Consider the following 15,804-nt stretch of genomic DNA (forward strand, 5'->3'; position numbering starts at 1 on the left):
TACAAATTAATCGTTTTTTATTTTTCACATATTGGATATTTTGTTGAGACATTTATTCAAAAAGGTGCTATATAGTAATAGAATGAAGAAACCCAAAAGCCAAGTACAGTAAAACGCCCACAAAAAAAATGAAGAAAAACTATGTACATGTACACGTTACTGAAAACACAAGCTACAAAGGTAGAAAAATCAACAAAATAATCAACAAATGACGATAAAAGTACAATACCACACAGAGAGAAAACACTGGTGTTAAAGCTCTTCTTTTCTTCCCTCTTACATCTGTGTATGTGTGTGTGTGGGCATTTTCCCACGCTCATACACATATAATGGGATAATAAACCGACATTTAAAACCAAAATCAATGTGATAACTGAATAAAGAATGAAAATTTAAGGTATGGCAGTGAGAAAAAGTGCTACTTCTCTCGTCCTGAGAGTAAACGATCTTACTCTCATATTCATTGCGCTTAGTACAGTACTGCATTAGATTGGAATTCACTTGCAATATCCAGGCATGTTCAAGCCAGCAAATGCAGTAGTCCATACAGGACTTCAGCTCTGACAAACTATTCACAAAAAAGTGTGACAGATATAAGTGGATGCTGCGAAGTGGATCTGACCTATTCCTCTTCTAAGGGGGTCATAAAATAAGGTCACATTTATGGCAACTGTTAAGAATGCGCAAGTCCTGTTTCCTCATCCAGGATCTTGCGTTCATCTTTTCATGTACATTTACAGTGGAAATACTGTTAAAGTGAATAAGTGAGTGGACTACAGCTCAAAATCAATCTTTTGCTGAGAAATGTTCATCAAATGTAGAAACCACGACACTGGAAATGTAATTAGATTGATTTTACATCAGCCAAAACCTTTTATCAGAGATTTTACAGTCGAAAAAAACAGATTTCACTCAATTTGATGATCTCTCATATGGGACAATATACTGGCCTGCAACCCACTACAAGGATATGGGTTTTCAAAGGGATTGTCGTCAAGCATGTCTCAAAAAGTCTCCCTTTTTTGTATCGCTATGAATTAATTTCAAGCTTTTATCACCACAATGTTGAGTAGCCAGCTAAATTCTGTATCCGCTATCTGTATCATTCGTGTTTTTCTATTCTAATAAAGCACCGTAGTTAAAATGGTAACCAGACCAGAAATCTTGAGGACATACACAAAAATCATATGGCGAACGTGGTTTTCATGTATGCATGAGGTTGTAACAGGACGCTTATACTCTGTAATGGCTAATGTAAGCACCTCTGTAATCACGAACCCTGTAGTGCAAGATATATATATATATATGATAATGGCATCTAATCTCTTTACTGAGAGTGCACTGAGGGCCTGTTTACACCTGGTATTAGGATGTGTTTTTGCTGATTCGATCACAAGAGGCCCACGCTACTTACAGATGAAAACGAGGTCGAAAGCTTTGAGTTTGTCCACTTTCAACCACTTCCTGAGGTAGTCGAAAACGCATTCGACTAGATTCTGCTCACTGATGCTCTTGTTTCTGCTTCATTCTTAAACATTACGAGACTTCTTTGTTGAAGCATGCTATCCAGACAGGATTTTGCTATCAGAAATCATACGTGTGTTTTGAAAGCAAAAACTTCAAACCACAATGTTATCTTCTTACCAGTCCTGATTGATTTTTGGCTCTTTCCACTGTCCTGTGTTCATGCTAATTTTGTCATATAGTAACGTATACATCTTCCCCTCAAAGAACTGAGGAAAGTGGATTGAAGGTGGATAAAGGAGACAGATTAAAGCACCGGATGTAAATGGAACTCTGTCTCCCTCATCTAATAGTGATCTGATTAGCAATAATGCATTTTAATAGCAGGTGTAAACAAGCTCCTTAGCGCACATACTGTAGGTGATAAAGCGAACTCTGAAGGGATCATATTGCGGGTGAATAACATCTGATATGAATTATTACTCTAAAAAGTGAAACACCCTGAATAATCGCTTGATGAAAAGAAAAAATGACATTATTTTGTGCTAACAAGTGAAGCTAAACCAGTAGTACTGCATCGGGGGAAGTGGTACAATCTGTGTGGATGTGGAATAGTATTGCTGGTGAAGATCAGATCGAAATGTGAGGCTAAATCCCCAACATACGGCCTTAAACCAAACCTTTCAGACTTCTACAACCTTCTGAATGGACTGATATGTAGAAAAATGCATCTCGCTTGTACTGTAAGTGTACAGGATCTGCATGCCAAAGCAAATAACAGCACAATTCCCATACTAAAATGAAGCTTAGATTACAGTAGCCCCGGGTGCCAGATCAGTCCTTTAAAATCAGCCCAGTTCAGAGAAAGCTGCAGTTTCATGCTCATGCTGTCCAAAGCATGCTGGTATATGTATGAGATTAAAATCGAAAAATTTGTCCACTTCTGTTGAAAACCCATATGCAACAGATATTAAGCAGAATTGTTCTGCTTTAAGGTAGTTTGTCATTTATTACCACAAAATAGGGTCCTTGACTTGCATTTCAGCAGCTTTATGAGCTGAAAGCAACATAAAGTGTTTGTAATCAGTCCACAAATGGGTTTATAGTCACTAAAAATGCAGAATCGAGCTTGATTACTGATAATAAAGCTGAACACTAGTGGCGCGTGTAACGCTCTTTTCAGGAAGCCTCATCAGGCTTCCTCAAACCTGAGAGAATTTCACTAGAAATTGCTCATTATTTTATGTATCCTGGTGTGAAATTCAGAAATCAAACTCAGAAAAGAGGGCCTTTCTCTTCTTGCTTGTCCGGCAGCACACAAAGTCTTGATGTCCTTGTCTGTTTCAAGGACAAGGGCATCAGTTTTATTTTCTATACCTGCCTTTCACAGTGTCCGTTGCATGTAAACGTGTGTGTTTGTGTAGCACGTTGTGAGACTCTTGGTTGCTTTGGCTGTATTTTGTGCCTGTTTGAGTGTTGAGAATACATGAGTGTGTGATAGACAGGAGGAGGAATCAGGGAGGTGTTTATCACTCGTTTTTTTTGTGACCTGCAGTCTATTTTTTATTTCCCACCCATCGTCCTCCTGCTCTTCTTTGTCGGCTGTTGTCATCTGTGCGTTTGCAGTCAGACAAATGCCTCGGTGTTGGTGCTGTTGTTGATCTGGACGTAGATCTTGGGGTCTTCCTCACGCTCTGCTTTCTCTCGCCGCAGCCTTCGGCCGTAGCACAGCAGGTAACTGGGCAGGCAGAATCCTAGCATGCTCAGGACCAGCAACCCCACATTTACCTGCAGAGAAAAGCAAGAACCAATGAGATTTGTTTTTGGTGAACCCACCAAACATGGGACAAAGAGAGACATTCATATCATGTCAGAGATGCTAATTGGCATCTTATGGATGGCTTTGGTCAATAGTAAGTTATATTGGGGTTTGTGTGCAGAACAGAAATATAACATGGGTTTAGGAGTCATATGGACTTTCAAAGTCGCAGCATAATGGAATTGGTTCTGTATTGTTGAAGTCAAAATTATTAGCCCTGCTGTGAGTATATTTTCCTAACAGAGCAAAGCATTTTTACAGTATTTCCTATAATATTTTTTCTTCTGGAGAAAGTCTAATTTGTTTTATTTAGGCTAGAATGAAAGCAGTTTTAATTTTTTGGAAACCATTTTAAGGTCAATATCATTAGCCCTTTTGAGCAAGTACAGAACAAACCAGTGTTATACAATGACTTGCCTAATTACCCTAACTCATCATAATTAATCTAAATAACCTAGTAAAAGACTTTAAATTTCACTTTAAGCTGAATACTAGTGTATTGAAAATGACTAATAAATTATTATGTACTGTCATCATGACAAAGGTAAAAGAAATCATTTATTAGGGGTGTGACGAGATCTCGTGTCACGAGATTTCTCGTCGAGGTGAAAAGTTGTCTAGTGAGTTGTTAGTGATGTTAGCATGACTGTGCGTGAGGGTGAAATTAATATTGAAAATTGGAGGCAGGATTATATTTGAACTGCAAATCAAGTGCTTTGCACACAGCTGGCAACCCAGGCTGGCCTCTGTGTTGCGCGTGGCACTCAGTTGGGCTGGTGTGACGTAACCACTTTATTTTTAACCAAATATAAGCAAATATTTTGCTAACATTTAAAATGATATAAAAAGACTATTTTCTGTTCATATATTAGCAAAATATTTTGTAGCGTTTGCATGTCCTTTACTGTCCTTAATTAAAGTAAAATAACATTCATTACAAGTTTTTAATTTTGAGATATTTTTCTCAGTTGAATAAAAGAATATTTTCCATTCATTATTTAGACTGACTGGAAAGGGCTTAATGTTAGTTTTTCATATCAGAACCCTAAATACTAACATGATTTCCATATATTCATTTATTCATTTTCTTTTCGGCTTAGTGCCTTTATTAATCTGGGGTCGCCACAGCAGAATGAACCGCCAACTTATCCAGCATTTGTTTTATGCACCGGATGCCCTTCCAGCTGCAACTCATCACTGGGAATCACATACACACTCATTCACACTCATACACTACGGACAATTTAGCCTACCCAATTCACCTGTACCGCATGTCTTTGGACTGTCATTTAAGCGGGGAGCACCCGGAGGAAACCCACGCAAATGCAGGGAGAACAAGCAAACTCCACACAGAAACGCCAACTGGCCCAGCCGAGGCTCGAACCAGCGACCTTCTTGCTGTGAGGCGACAGCAATACCTACTGCGCCACTGAGTTGCCTTTTCCATTCTAGAAATAGTGTAAAAATCGCGTCTCGTCTCGTTCTTTTGAACCAAATCTTGTGTCTCATCTTGTCTTGTGGAGTTAGCATGTTGTCACACCCCTATAGACCATTTTAATGTGATGTCATTGGCCCATGAATATTTCCTGCTTGTTGTCAAACTATTTCAAAACTGTAACAAGAGCCAATTTAAATCACACCTTCACGTTAAAAATAGCTATGATAACATTATTTATCAATATGTTGACATTTTTGTATTCTCAGAAGCTCTAGAAATTAAACATTTAAAACAGGAAATATGTTAGGACCATTGTTATTGATTACATCCCTCAAAATGGTCTATTTAGAATAATTTAGTTATTTAAACTATTATGTTTAGAAATGTGTTGAATTTTTTGTATAATAATTCAGGAGGGCTAATAATTCTGACTTCAAATGTACATCTCAGTGAGACCAGTTATTAAAAAAAACAGTTGTTGGATGTGGACTTGGTTCAGTTAATGATTTATTATTGAGTGTATAGATTAATGGTTTCTGCCTCATAAAAACATGTGCTTTCAGTTTGCAGATGCATTTTAATCTGAAATGCATAAATGTTTCACGGTGTTTAAAATCCATTCAGATGCATCACTTGTAAGGGTTTTGGATATGGATTTTGTTTAGACCCTTGCCTCTTATTTCATCATGCTCTACATCACTTTCATAGAAGCACATTTATTATGAAGTCATACATCTTTGAATAGTTTTGAAACAACATGAATAGTGTAACTCAAAACAGAATTGTAATTTCTGGATGATCTGTTGGTTTAAATGTTAGTAACAGTCTCTCTGCTCACCCAGAGTGGATCTCCTTCCAGCGGGCCCATCATGGCCATGAAGAGTGGCTGCTGCAGCAATGCAAAAAGTGCACTAATGAGGGACTGCATTCCTGTCAGACTGCCGAACTGAGAGGACGGGTACCTGCACACATAAACCAAACCACTCTTCTTTAGCCATTAGAATGCATTCAGAATCTGTGTGTCGAATGTTTTCACATTTAGGTCCATTTGGACTAGGGCTGCACAATATATCGTTTTACCATCATTATCGCAATGTGATCATTCGCAATAGTCACATCGTGAGCATATGCAATGTTGAGTCTGGATTATAATTTATCATTTATCAAGTGTTTTTTGAGGCCTGTGAGTGTGTGAGGGTTTTAAAAGTATTCAGGCCTAAAAAAATGGTACCGTTTGTACTTTGACAAATGAATAACGATTGAATTGTTTATAAACTTAGGGCTATGCAGTATTATTTTACATTTGATTGTTTATCATTTAATTACTATAGACCTAAATACAGTCAGACTCTTCGGAAAACTATCAAATGCTGTGTATTTAATTGGTATTTTTTACTTTATTGAATTTATCTACATTTGTTGAAAGATTCTTATTCTTTATGCACATGTACTCCCCTACTGAATCATCCCAAGCAATCTAAAATGATAAATTCTTTTAAATAGTTATTCAGCTAATCTAGTGTAATTATATTCATATTGTAATATACATCGCAGAATAAAAATATATTGTAATGTTAGATTTTTCCAATATCGTGCAGCCCTAATTTGGACATAAAGAACCATTATTTTATAAACCAATATAAATGTATAGTTGTATAAAATTGTTACAAAAACCATATCAACTGTAATAACCATTCAAAAATAATTAAAAATACAAATTAAAAAAAAGAACCAGATATAAAACTAGTGCAAAATACACAAATATTTGCAAGATATCATTATGTAATATTAATTTTAAAAACACAGTCTAATATGAGAATTAGCAGTATTAAACTCAATTGAATGAATAGACTTTAATTACATTTCATTTGAATTTGTAACTCCTGACTACTCAAAAACAAAACTATGTCTAAAATCGTGAACATGACATATGCATTTCCAACAAAACAACATAAACATTACTCTGAAAAGCAAACTGAATATATATTAGCATATATATTAACAACAAACTTCAGCGCTGAATATGCCCTAAATATGCTAAATATGTACTAATGACATACTTCAGTGATAATTTTATAAATACTTTTGTCACTTAAAGGCACTCCACATTGTCCAAAATGACCACAACACAAAAAAAAATCTACTTAAAAAAATCATCTTCACAAATAATTATATAAAAAATGTGTATTTTGAGGATTTCAAAGAGCTATTTAAAATTCTAAAATCTATTTTTACATATTTATTATTTTTAAATTTTTTAAAAGTATATTTTCTGGTAATATGGGTTAATCAAGATTAAAATCAACACATTAATCTTGATTTAATGGGTTAAATCAAGATTAAAACACAAAAGCATACTCACACAGCAGCGTACAGACCGCCAACTGCAGAGTGAATGAAGCCTCTCACGATGGTGTGCAACACAAAGGACAAAATCTACAAACAAAACAAGAAAGCAGAGTTACTTAAAGCTCTTCCAAGGCAAAAACTTTTTTTTAAGTTTTCCTAATACATAAATTTAATCTAGCTTTGAAAAAAAAAACCAAAGTCTGCCACAGAGAGGAGCTGTTGAGCTTCTTCATCCCCAATCAATTCACTGCAGTAACATGGCAAGACTCTGCAGCACTTCTTTCACCACTGCCTACAATATCATTCTGCAGGACACCAGACTCATGTTTCACTCTCACTTTACCTGGACATGAAGATTAGGCACCAGACACGTCATCCCGAAGCCGACCAGCAGCAAATTAGTGAAGATGAATGCACGGGTGGCGTTGCTGATCTTCTGGATCTGTTTGTCCCGTTTCTTTGGCTGAGTGGGATCCCTGATGGAAAAGCAAAGTGTGCATTACTGCAGATGCGATGGCACATTAAGCTTGTAATCAGATAATAATTATGGGTTGAATTGGATAGCGGTGGGTGTAGGAAAGAAGCATTATAGGCTCATGGTTGCACTCACTTTGCACTTTGTTTCTCGTTTTCTTCCTCACATTCTTTAAGCCTCCAGTCCATGATGTAGCCAATCACTGGAGCCGTCAGGAGACACAGCAACTGCAGCACGCCGAAAATAGACGTGTATGTGCTCACTGAGGGAAAATAAATTGAGATTTTACATTATATATATATATATGCATAAAAATGACTTTATCAATGCAACTAGTGCCAACTTTGAAGCTGGTGGAATATATATATATATATATAGATATATCGTCACCTTAGAATTATAAGATTCTATCTGACATTTTTGTCAAAATTGAGTTACTGACATATTCCTATTAAATGACAATTTATTTACATTACGGGATGTTTTTTTATAAGTTGTTTATATTTTAACACTTCTTATTTAAAAAAAAACAAATGTTACACACATACTGTTTGCTATGGAATGCAAAAACTTTGAAGCTCAATATCTCAAAATCATTCAAAACGCAGATAGAACCTTATAATCCCAAGGTGACGATATATATATATATATATATATATATAGAGAGAGAGAGAGAGAGAGAGAGAGAGAGAGAGAGAGAGAGAGAGAGAGATTTATTTTATCTTTATTTTTTTGAGCATACACAACCAATAAAACGTTTGGGAGTTCACCTTTTTAGCATGGTAATTGTTCAACTCAATTCAATTCATCTTTATTTCTATAGTGCTTTTACAATGTAGATTGTGTCAAAGCAGCTTAACATAAAAGTTCTAGTAAATTGAAACCATGTCAGTCCAGTTTTCAGAGTTAGTTTAGTTCAGTTCAGTGTGGTTTCATTTTCACTGCTGAAAGTCCAAACACTGAAGAACAAATTCATCTATGCGCAAATCCACAAGTCTGAAACCAAGTGGGCCAGTGGCGACAGTGGTGAGGAACAAACTTGACCGATTCATACTTTTACTTATTAGTCATACATTAAATTGATCAAAAGTGACATTAAAGACATTAATAACGTTACCAAAGATTTATATTTGCAAATTTATGCTGTTCATGTGAACTTTTTTATTTAAAACCTTTAATAATGAATTAATAAATGTTTCTTAACCAGCAAATCAACATATTAGAATGATTTCTGGAGTTTTAAGACTGGAGAAATGATCCTGAAAATTCAGGCTGCATCACAGAAATAATATATATATATATATATATATATATATATATATATATATATATATATATATATATATATATATATATATATATATATATATATATATATATATATATAGTTGTAAAAATGTAGATATTAAAATGTGTAATATTTAATTTATTTGCTTTTTTGTTTGTCTTGCAGAGGCTTTTTAGCCTGGCTCCAAAACATCTTCATTAAAATCATAATTATTTACAGGCACCTAATGTCAAATTAATTTAGTAATGTAAAATAACTTACTATAATATCAATAATACCATAATATGTATAAAAAATCTATGTTAAATTATTTATAGGCACCTAATTCAAATTAAACTGACAAAATAAAAACGTATTTATTATTATATTAACTGCCTTATAACATATTAAAACCTATTAACGCAGCTTATTTATTTATTGTAAGACCTATACACATTGTCTCACACAGTGTATAAAGGTAAAACAGACAGCAGTCTTCATGATTTGCTTCAGTGAAGGTCAGATAGACAGATGAATGATTCTAATGCATATCTAACAAACAAATGCCGGGTTCATGCTTTCACATGTCAACATGAATCAGTGTGAGATGAAGGTGGAGGAGGATGAAGTGTTTCAGGTGTGGGGTGAAAAGGGAAGAGTATAGAATCCAGCTGACTTGGCCAGAAGTCTTACCCATTTCCATCATCTCCACTGAAAACACAGCAAGCAGCGTAAGAGAGAGTGCAAACAGAGGACAAGAGACAGACAGTGAGGAATTAACAATGTGAACCTGCTGCGACCACTCAGGTTCATATCAAACACGTGATTAAGAGTGTTAGCAGACAATCACCATGTGTTTGTCATCAGCAAACGTTTAAGAAAAAGAAGGACAACAGCGCTCTACAGCATTAGTAATAGAAATATTTATTCCCATTTATTTTCTCCCCTGACATCAAATATAAAAAATATATAATGTATTTAATACGAAGTCTGTGTATAATATATAATAAATATAATCTAAATGTTATAGATATTAATTTTATGTATAAATGACACATAATATAATTAATTATATAGATTACCATATATATATATATATCATTCAATCAAGACTTTTTGTTCTTTATTAGGACAGGACAGTATTTATACAGGAAGCAAAAACTCTGTGGAGAAAATAAATAGGACTTTGCTCTGTTTGCTGTCTGTTCTAAAGGTGACATTGAGCACGAGAGCAGCAGAAACAGCTGTTAGCCTGTAGCGTCAGACACATTTGTGAATGTTTGTCACACTCATACCTTTGGTCAGGTCTCCATCAGCAAGAGACTCCAGGATATTGTTCATGGCCCCCATGTAGAAGATGAGGCGCAGCTGAGTCACACACATGGTGATGAGACTCAGCATGAAAATAGGGCTGAAGATACTCCGCATGAAAGACTGGGCTGAAAAACACAAGCATTAAACAGATCCGTTAGTATTTTTTTACAAGTATCATTCAAATTTCAAACTTTGTCCACTTCATAAATGTATAATTGTGATCGGATGGCCACAAGAGCTCAAATGAACACAGAAATAACATTTTAAAAAATCAGCCTTGCCAAATAAAATGTCAGATGGCTAATTACTTTTGGATGAATTCTAACAATGCCTGAACTGGTTTACAGAGATTATGAAATTCCAAAGACTTCACTGTAATTATATAAATATGTCATTTGAAGGGCAGCATTGTGATGTTTTGACGTGAGCAGCTTATGTTTTCAGTGTCTCTGTTCACAGTCAACGATCCTGACATTTGCCTTCAGTTTCCTGCCAAAATAACAAGCTCTGTTGTTTTACTGTTGTACAATAATAATAATAATAATTATAATAATTATTATAATAATAATAATAATTATTATTATTATTATTATTATTATTAATATTATTATTATTATATTAATAATAATAATAACAATTATCAATATTATAATAATATTATTATTATTAATAATAATAATAATTCCTCTATTCGTTATGCTTGATAGATTTATTATTGTCATTATATAAATTAGTATCATGAAATATTTAATAGTATTAATAGCAATAGTATTATAGTGTTTTTATGAATTTTTTTTGTACTTCGATTAAACAATAGACAAATTATTATTAATAATATTGTAATTATTGTTAATAATAACAATTTATTAATATAGCTGCAAGCAGCAATTATCGGAGCCAAGCAGTCCAGCGGCCACATCATAAACAAGCATGGCAAGAAGCTGCAGAGCAATGGGAAAATTCTATACATTTTAGGCAGCATGGCCTGTGCCAAATTTGGTGGAAATTGGACCAATGATCTATGGAGAGTTCAAAACAACAATTCAATATGGTGGACAGGAAGTCCTGTTGATTAGGCATTAAATGATATCAATGTTCTAGGCATGATCCAAGGAATCTAACAAGACCAGTCTCATGACAATAGACAAAACTATTCATAAGTCATTTGATAAAATTTGCATGATTTTTATTGATAGAATTTAATTGTTTGTCAAATTTACCCAGAAGGTGACACAAACTGATATGGTTTGGTCAATGTCAGGTCTAGATCACACACTTGTTTGGTTTCAATACTTCAAATCATTGCAGTGGTTCACCTGTAATGCCATCTGAGCCAATTCTGGTCAAAACAAGACAAACCGTCAAGGACGACCTCGATAAAAGGTTTTACGAACTATTAAAAATAGAAAAAACGTTACGATTTTTGAAAATTTGTGTTTGTTTCATTTGAATTGGCATGAGCCAAGGATTCAGAGGAAATTTAATTTACGATTTAAAAGTTATTAGCATACAAAGTTTGCAGTTTTGGACAAGTGTTGTTTATGTTGACACTGCTCTCTATCATTGTGTCAAATTATACAACTTTCTCCCATACAGAACTATAGGCTGCCATTCAAATTTCAGCATAATAATAATAATAATAATAATAATAATAATAATGATTGAAAACAATGGGCTCTATGCCCAGCTAGAGTTTTAAAGCCAATAATAAACTTCTGGTGAAAGCTTAATGTGACTGTTCAATTTCACAAGGTTGTTTTTAATGTGATTACAATACCTTCAGTTAAATAGATTTAAGCATTCATTTATATGTTCAAGCGTAAAACGAGACGAAAGACCATGTAACGACTAGCGGCGTCAGTAGCAACAGGCTAACGCAGAAATTCCATTGAAAATACTGGGGTAAAATAAACTGTCATATTTTAATGACTTTATTTTTTAAAAGAAATCAGATCTTAAACATGACAATTGTGTAATGGAAAACCCTGAAGCCCTTGGGCTGCCTGGCTGAAAATGAAAAGTCTGTGCATATAGCCCTTTGGTGCTTGGCCCCAAATAATAATAATAATTAGATTAGATTAGCTTGTTTTTAATGAAATAATGCATATTACAGTTTCATGGGCAGTAAAAATATGTACATTTTCTCTGCAATTGGCAGGTGAGGCAAAATATTTTTTGACCCTAAGCAGCATTTTTCATTATGTTCCTACACCATGCATCTTACCATAGAAAACCACTGAAATGCTTATCACCTTCGTCTAAAGCAGGATCCTCCAATGTCTTTGAACATTTGTTTACATTTACTCATTTTGCAGATGCTTTTATCCAAAGCTACTAATTAATGAGAATAAAAGCAGTGCTTCAAATCAACCGAGAGCAGCAATATACCGAGAGTAGAGCAACAGGAATGTCCAGATGGAAAATAACTCTACAGGTGCATGGAAGAACAACCCAGGCAACTCTTCAATGCCTGGCACACAAACACAGAGGCCTGGGGGTCTGCATTTGTTAATAATCTACTAATTCTAGGGCACTAAATACACGCTTCACTCCACCGAATGTTTTGAATTTATGGTGTGGTTACCTGGTGCACAGGGAATCTGAGCTAAACCCACCTGATCTGCTCTGAAAGCAATGTGCACACACAAACAAATGGCCTCATTATGAGTACACAAACACACTTTCCAGTCTGAGCGTGGTAATGGAAACACAGGGCGGTAAATGAATCAGTCTTTAATGCTTCAACATCTCCAGCTGCGTGTCTCCAACAGCTCCTCATGTATCTGCCCTTTCCCTTGCCACCTTCTGCCAAATTTAGCCCCATGCCATGAGTCCTCCAGGAACGCAGTCTCAATCAATTGCACGCTCCGTTGGCTACAAAAGAGCCCCTACTGAGGGTCACAAAACCCTAAAAAAGGGAGCCGGTGGGGAGCGAGTGCACTTTTAGCCATTATTCTGACAAGTTTGAGGTGAATTTGGAATAATTGCGAAACACAGATTTGGGTTAGTAGAAGCAAAGTGCAAACGCAGCATGAACACCCAGATGTCAGAAAGCAGGCGTATGGATAATGAAGGAATCCCCATTACTGTAAAGGGGATTTACTGGGAAGCGTTCATTAGAATCGCCCCCTGTCTGCGTGTCTGGATGGCGATTGGTGTGCAGTGAAGAGGAAGAACATCGGGGAGAGCCAAGTCTCTCTGTGTTCTGTCTGCTTCTGGATGAAATATGCATGATTGTGGGATTGCATAAGTCACTTGAATATGATGAGCTGAGACTTTGGTTAACGCATTACAACGATGGAAGTAAACGAGTTTTGGTAATCCGATAATCACTTTTATGCTTTAATAATGAATGATTCAATTAAATTAAAGATCTCTTGCTTGGCAAGTGACGTCAGCAGCTCTGACCCTAAATGACATGTACAGTGAAATCCAACAGTCTGAGACTGCTAATGAAGATACTTTGGGATTTGACATTTTTTATACCAAATGTTATCAACAGTTACCTAAAACACTTCTTTGGCACGGAGAGACACAGTGTGCTCTTCATGTTCTCAAACCTCACTGACATGCTGCTAAATTTGTGTCATTTAATTAATACTCATTTGATTGAACATTTTTTAAGTTTAATTATTATTATTGTTATTAATATAATTTTATAAATTAACATGTATAATTCAAATGTTAGGACTAAATAAACGTTTTAATTAAATTTAAATTTTAGAATCAAAATCTGTATGAAATGTACTATTACTATGCATGACACAATTAAAATTAAATAAAATATATAAATAAAATAATATACTGAATAAGATTAACATGTATAATTCATATTAAATAATAATGTATCAATATAATAATAAATAAATAAATAAATAATCTAAAAAATTCAATTGAGAATTATTTTATTTAGACCTTATTGCTGGTAAAATATATTATTTTTAGTAATCAGTTAATTAATATGAATAATGTGAAGTTAATTCAATTTATGAAGTATATTATAATGTTTTTAAAGGATTCCTTAAGTGTTGATATTTTGCTTAAAACTTCAGAACAAAGCTGTTTTGATAGCAACCTGTCATTTCAAGGCCAGATTTCAAGCATCTGTAAAACTGATTTCATCTTAAAAATGTTGACAAACTTCGACATATTTAAACTAGATTAAAGACACATCTGCTGCTGTGGTGGTCATGGAGGAGTGGCGAGGATAAGACTGATTCCTGAAAGACCCCAGTGGCAGACAAATCTTCGCATTGATCCAGAAGGGCCAGCCTGTACACCAGCCGGTGACCTCTCCCACCTGCAGCTTCTCCACGATGGACGTCCAGTGCTCTGCACAAGTAGTTTGGCCAGAGGATCAATTTCGTCAATCGGTGAAGTTTGTTCCTTGCCACTGTCGCCACTAGCTTGCTTGGTTTGGGACTTGTGGAGCTGTGCATCGATGAGTTTGCTCTTCAGTGTTTGGACTTTCAGCAGTGAAAATGAAACCACACTGAACTGAACTAAACTCAACTTCAACTCTGAAAACTGGACTGACACAGTTTCAATTTACTAGAACTTCTATGTTACGCTGCTTTGACACAATCTACATTGTAAAAGCACTATAGAAATAAAGATGAATTTAAAAAAAAAGCCCAAGGGTGTGTTGGCATGTTTGGCTTGATTAAAATATACTTTGGTGTTATTGCTCTATTAGTGCAGATCATTTGAATAAGTGTGAACGCTGTTATTTTAACTCTGGTGAGACCCAAATATGCTGAAAAATCAGTCTTGATTTGTTTCCAAATGAACTTCTGGTGTGGTTCATTTAAAATATGAATGCAACTTAAACCAAAGACAACAAAAACAGGACATAATGTCACGGGACGTGAGCATAAAAAATATAGAATGCTCAAGCATACCTGTTTCTGTCTCGTTGTAGTCAACAATTTTGCTCATTACATTTCATTACAGACATCAGAAATGCTTTTCCTTGTAACAGGTTTTGTTTGTGTTACGCTTCTTTGACTCCTTTACACTTTTTCAAAACTCTTTATGAGTTCTCAGCTGATAATGATACCATCATATGTACTCACATTCCTTAAAAGCGTGTTTAACCCATCAGACAGCATTGTTTTGGATGTTTGTTACATTTTTAAAATTTCACTTTCTGTTTATCAGAAGCAAGACTGGTCAATAGAAAACATTTAGTGACGATACTCACATTCCTCCTCAGGCTTGCACTGGACCTCCAGATCAAGAGTGGACAGGCAGAGTTTATTGCCGTCCTGCGTGGCCAGTTGTTTGGGGTTGGTCTTCATGGAGTTGCCCACACTCAGCCTCCGGCCGACGGTGGTGACCTGCCTGTAGAACTGTTTCCCTGTGATCTTATGGTCAAAGCCCAGCCAGCTGAACTTGATCTTCACACTGTTAAAGAGACAAGGGCTCTGGTTACACCTGATCTGAGATCTGCTCTGAAAGACAACCATTTCCACCAGGTATTTCCAAACGCTTTTCTTAAACTCATGTTATGTGGCTTCCAAGTGAGTAGGGAAGCAAGTTTACTGTGATTTTGACTGTAATCCATGTATTTTGGTACCAAACAAAAGTAATTTTGGTTTCATTTAGAAATGCACAAATTTTGATGAAAAAAAACCCTTCTTTTCAAGAGTTCACACTTAGCGGATGATTTATTATAA

General features: G+C 35.2%; 1 protein-coding gene across 1 annotated transcript in view; it reads right to left on the bottom strand.

Annotated features, from left to right (window-relative positions):
- Positions 1-15,804, bottom strand: part of slc43a2a (solute carrier family 43 member 2a) — a 38,888-nt gene continuing 23,084 nt past the window's right edge. The window contains exons 8-14 of the mRNA XM_056474277.1: positions 15,330-15,532; positions 10,108-10,251; positions 7,681-7,807; positions 7,414-7,546; positions 7,084-7,157; positions 5,560-5,683; positions 1-3,252 (exon numbers count right to left, since the gene is read on the bottom strand). Coding sequence (XP_056330252.1) covers positions 3,091-3,252; positions 5,560-5,683; positions 7,084-7,157; positions 7,414-7,546; positions 7,681-7,807; positions 10,108-10,251; positions 15,330-15,532 — 967 coding nt within the window. The 3' untranslated portion in view covers positions 1-3,090. The remainder of the gene's footprint in view (positions 3,253-5,559; positions 5,684-7,083; positions 7,158-7,413; positions 7,547-7,680; positions 7,808-10,107; positions 10,252-15,329; positions 15,533-15,804) is intronic.

Source organism: Danio aesculapii, chromosome 15, assembly GCF_903798145.1.
Source record: "Danio aesculapii chromosome 15, fDanAes4.1, whole genome shotgun sequence".
Classification (NCBI taxonomy): domain Eukaryota; kingdom Metazoa; phylum Chordata; class Actinopteri; order Cypriniformes; family Danionidae; genus Danio; species Danio aesculapii.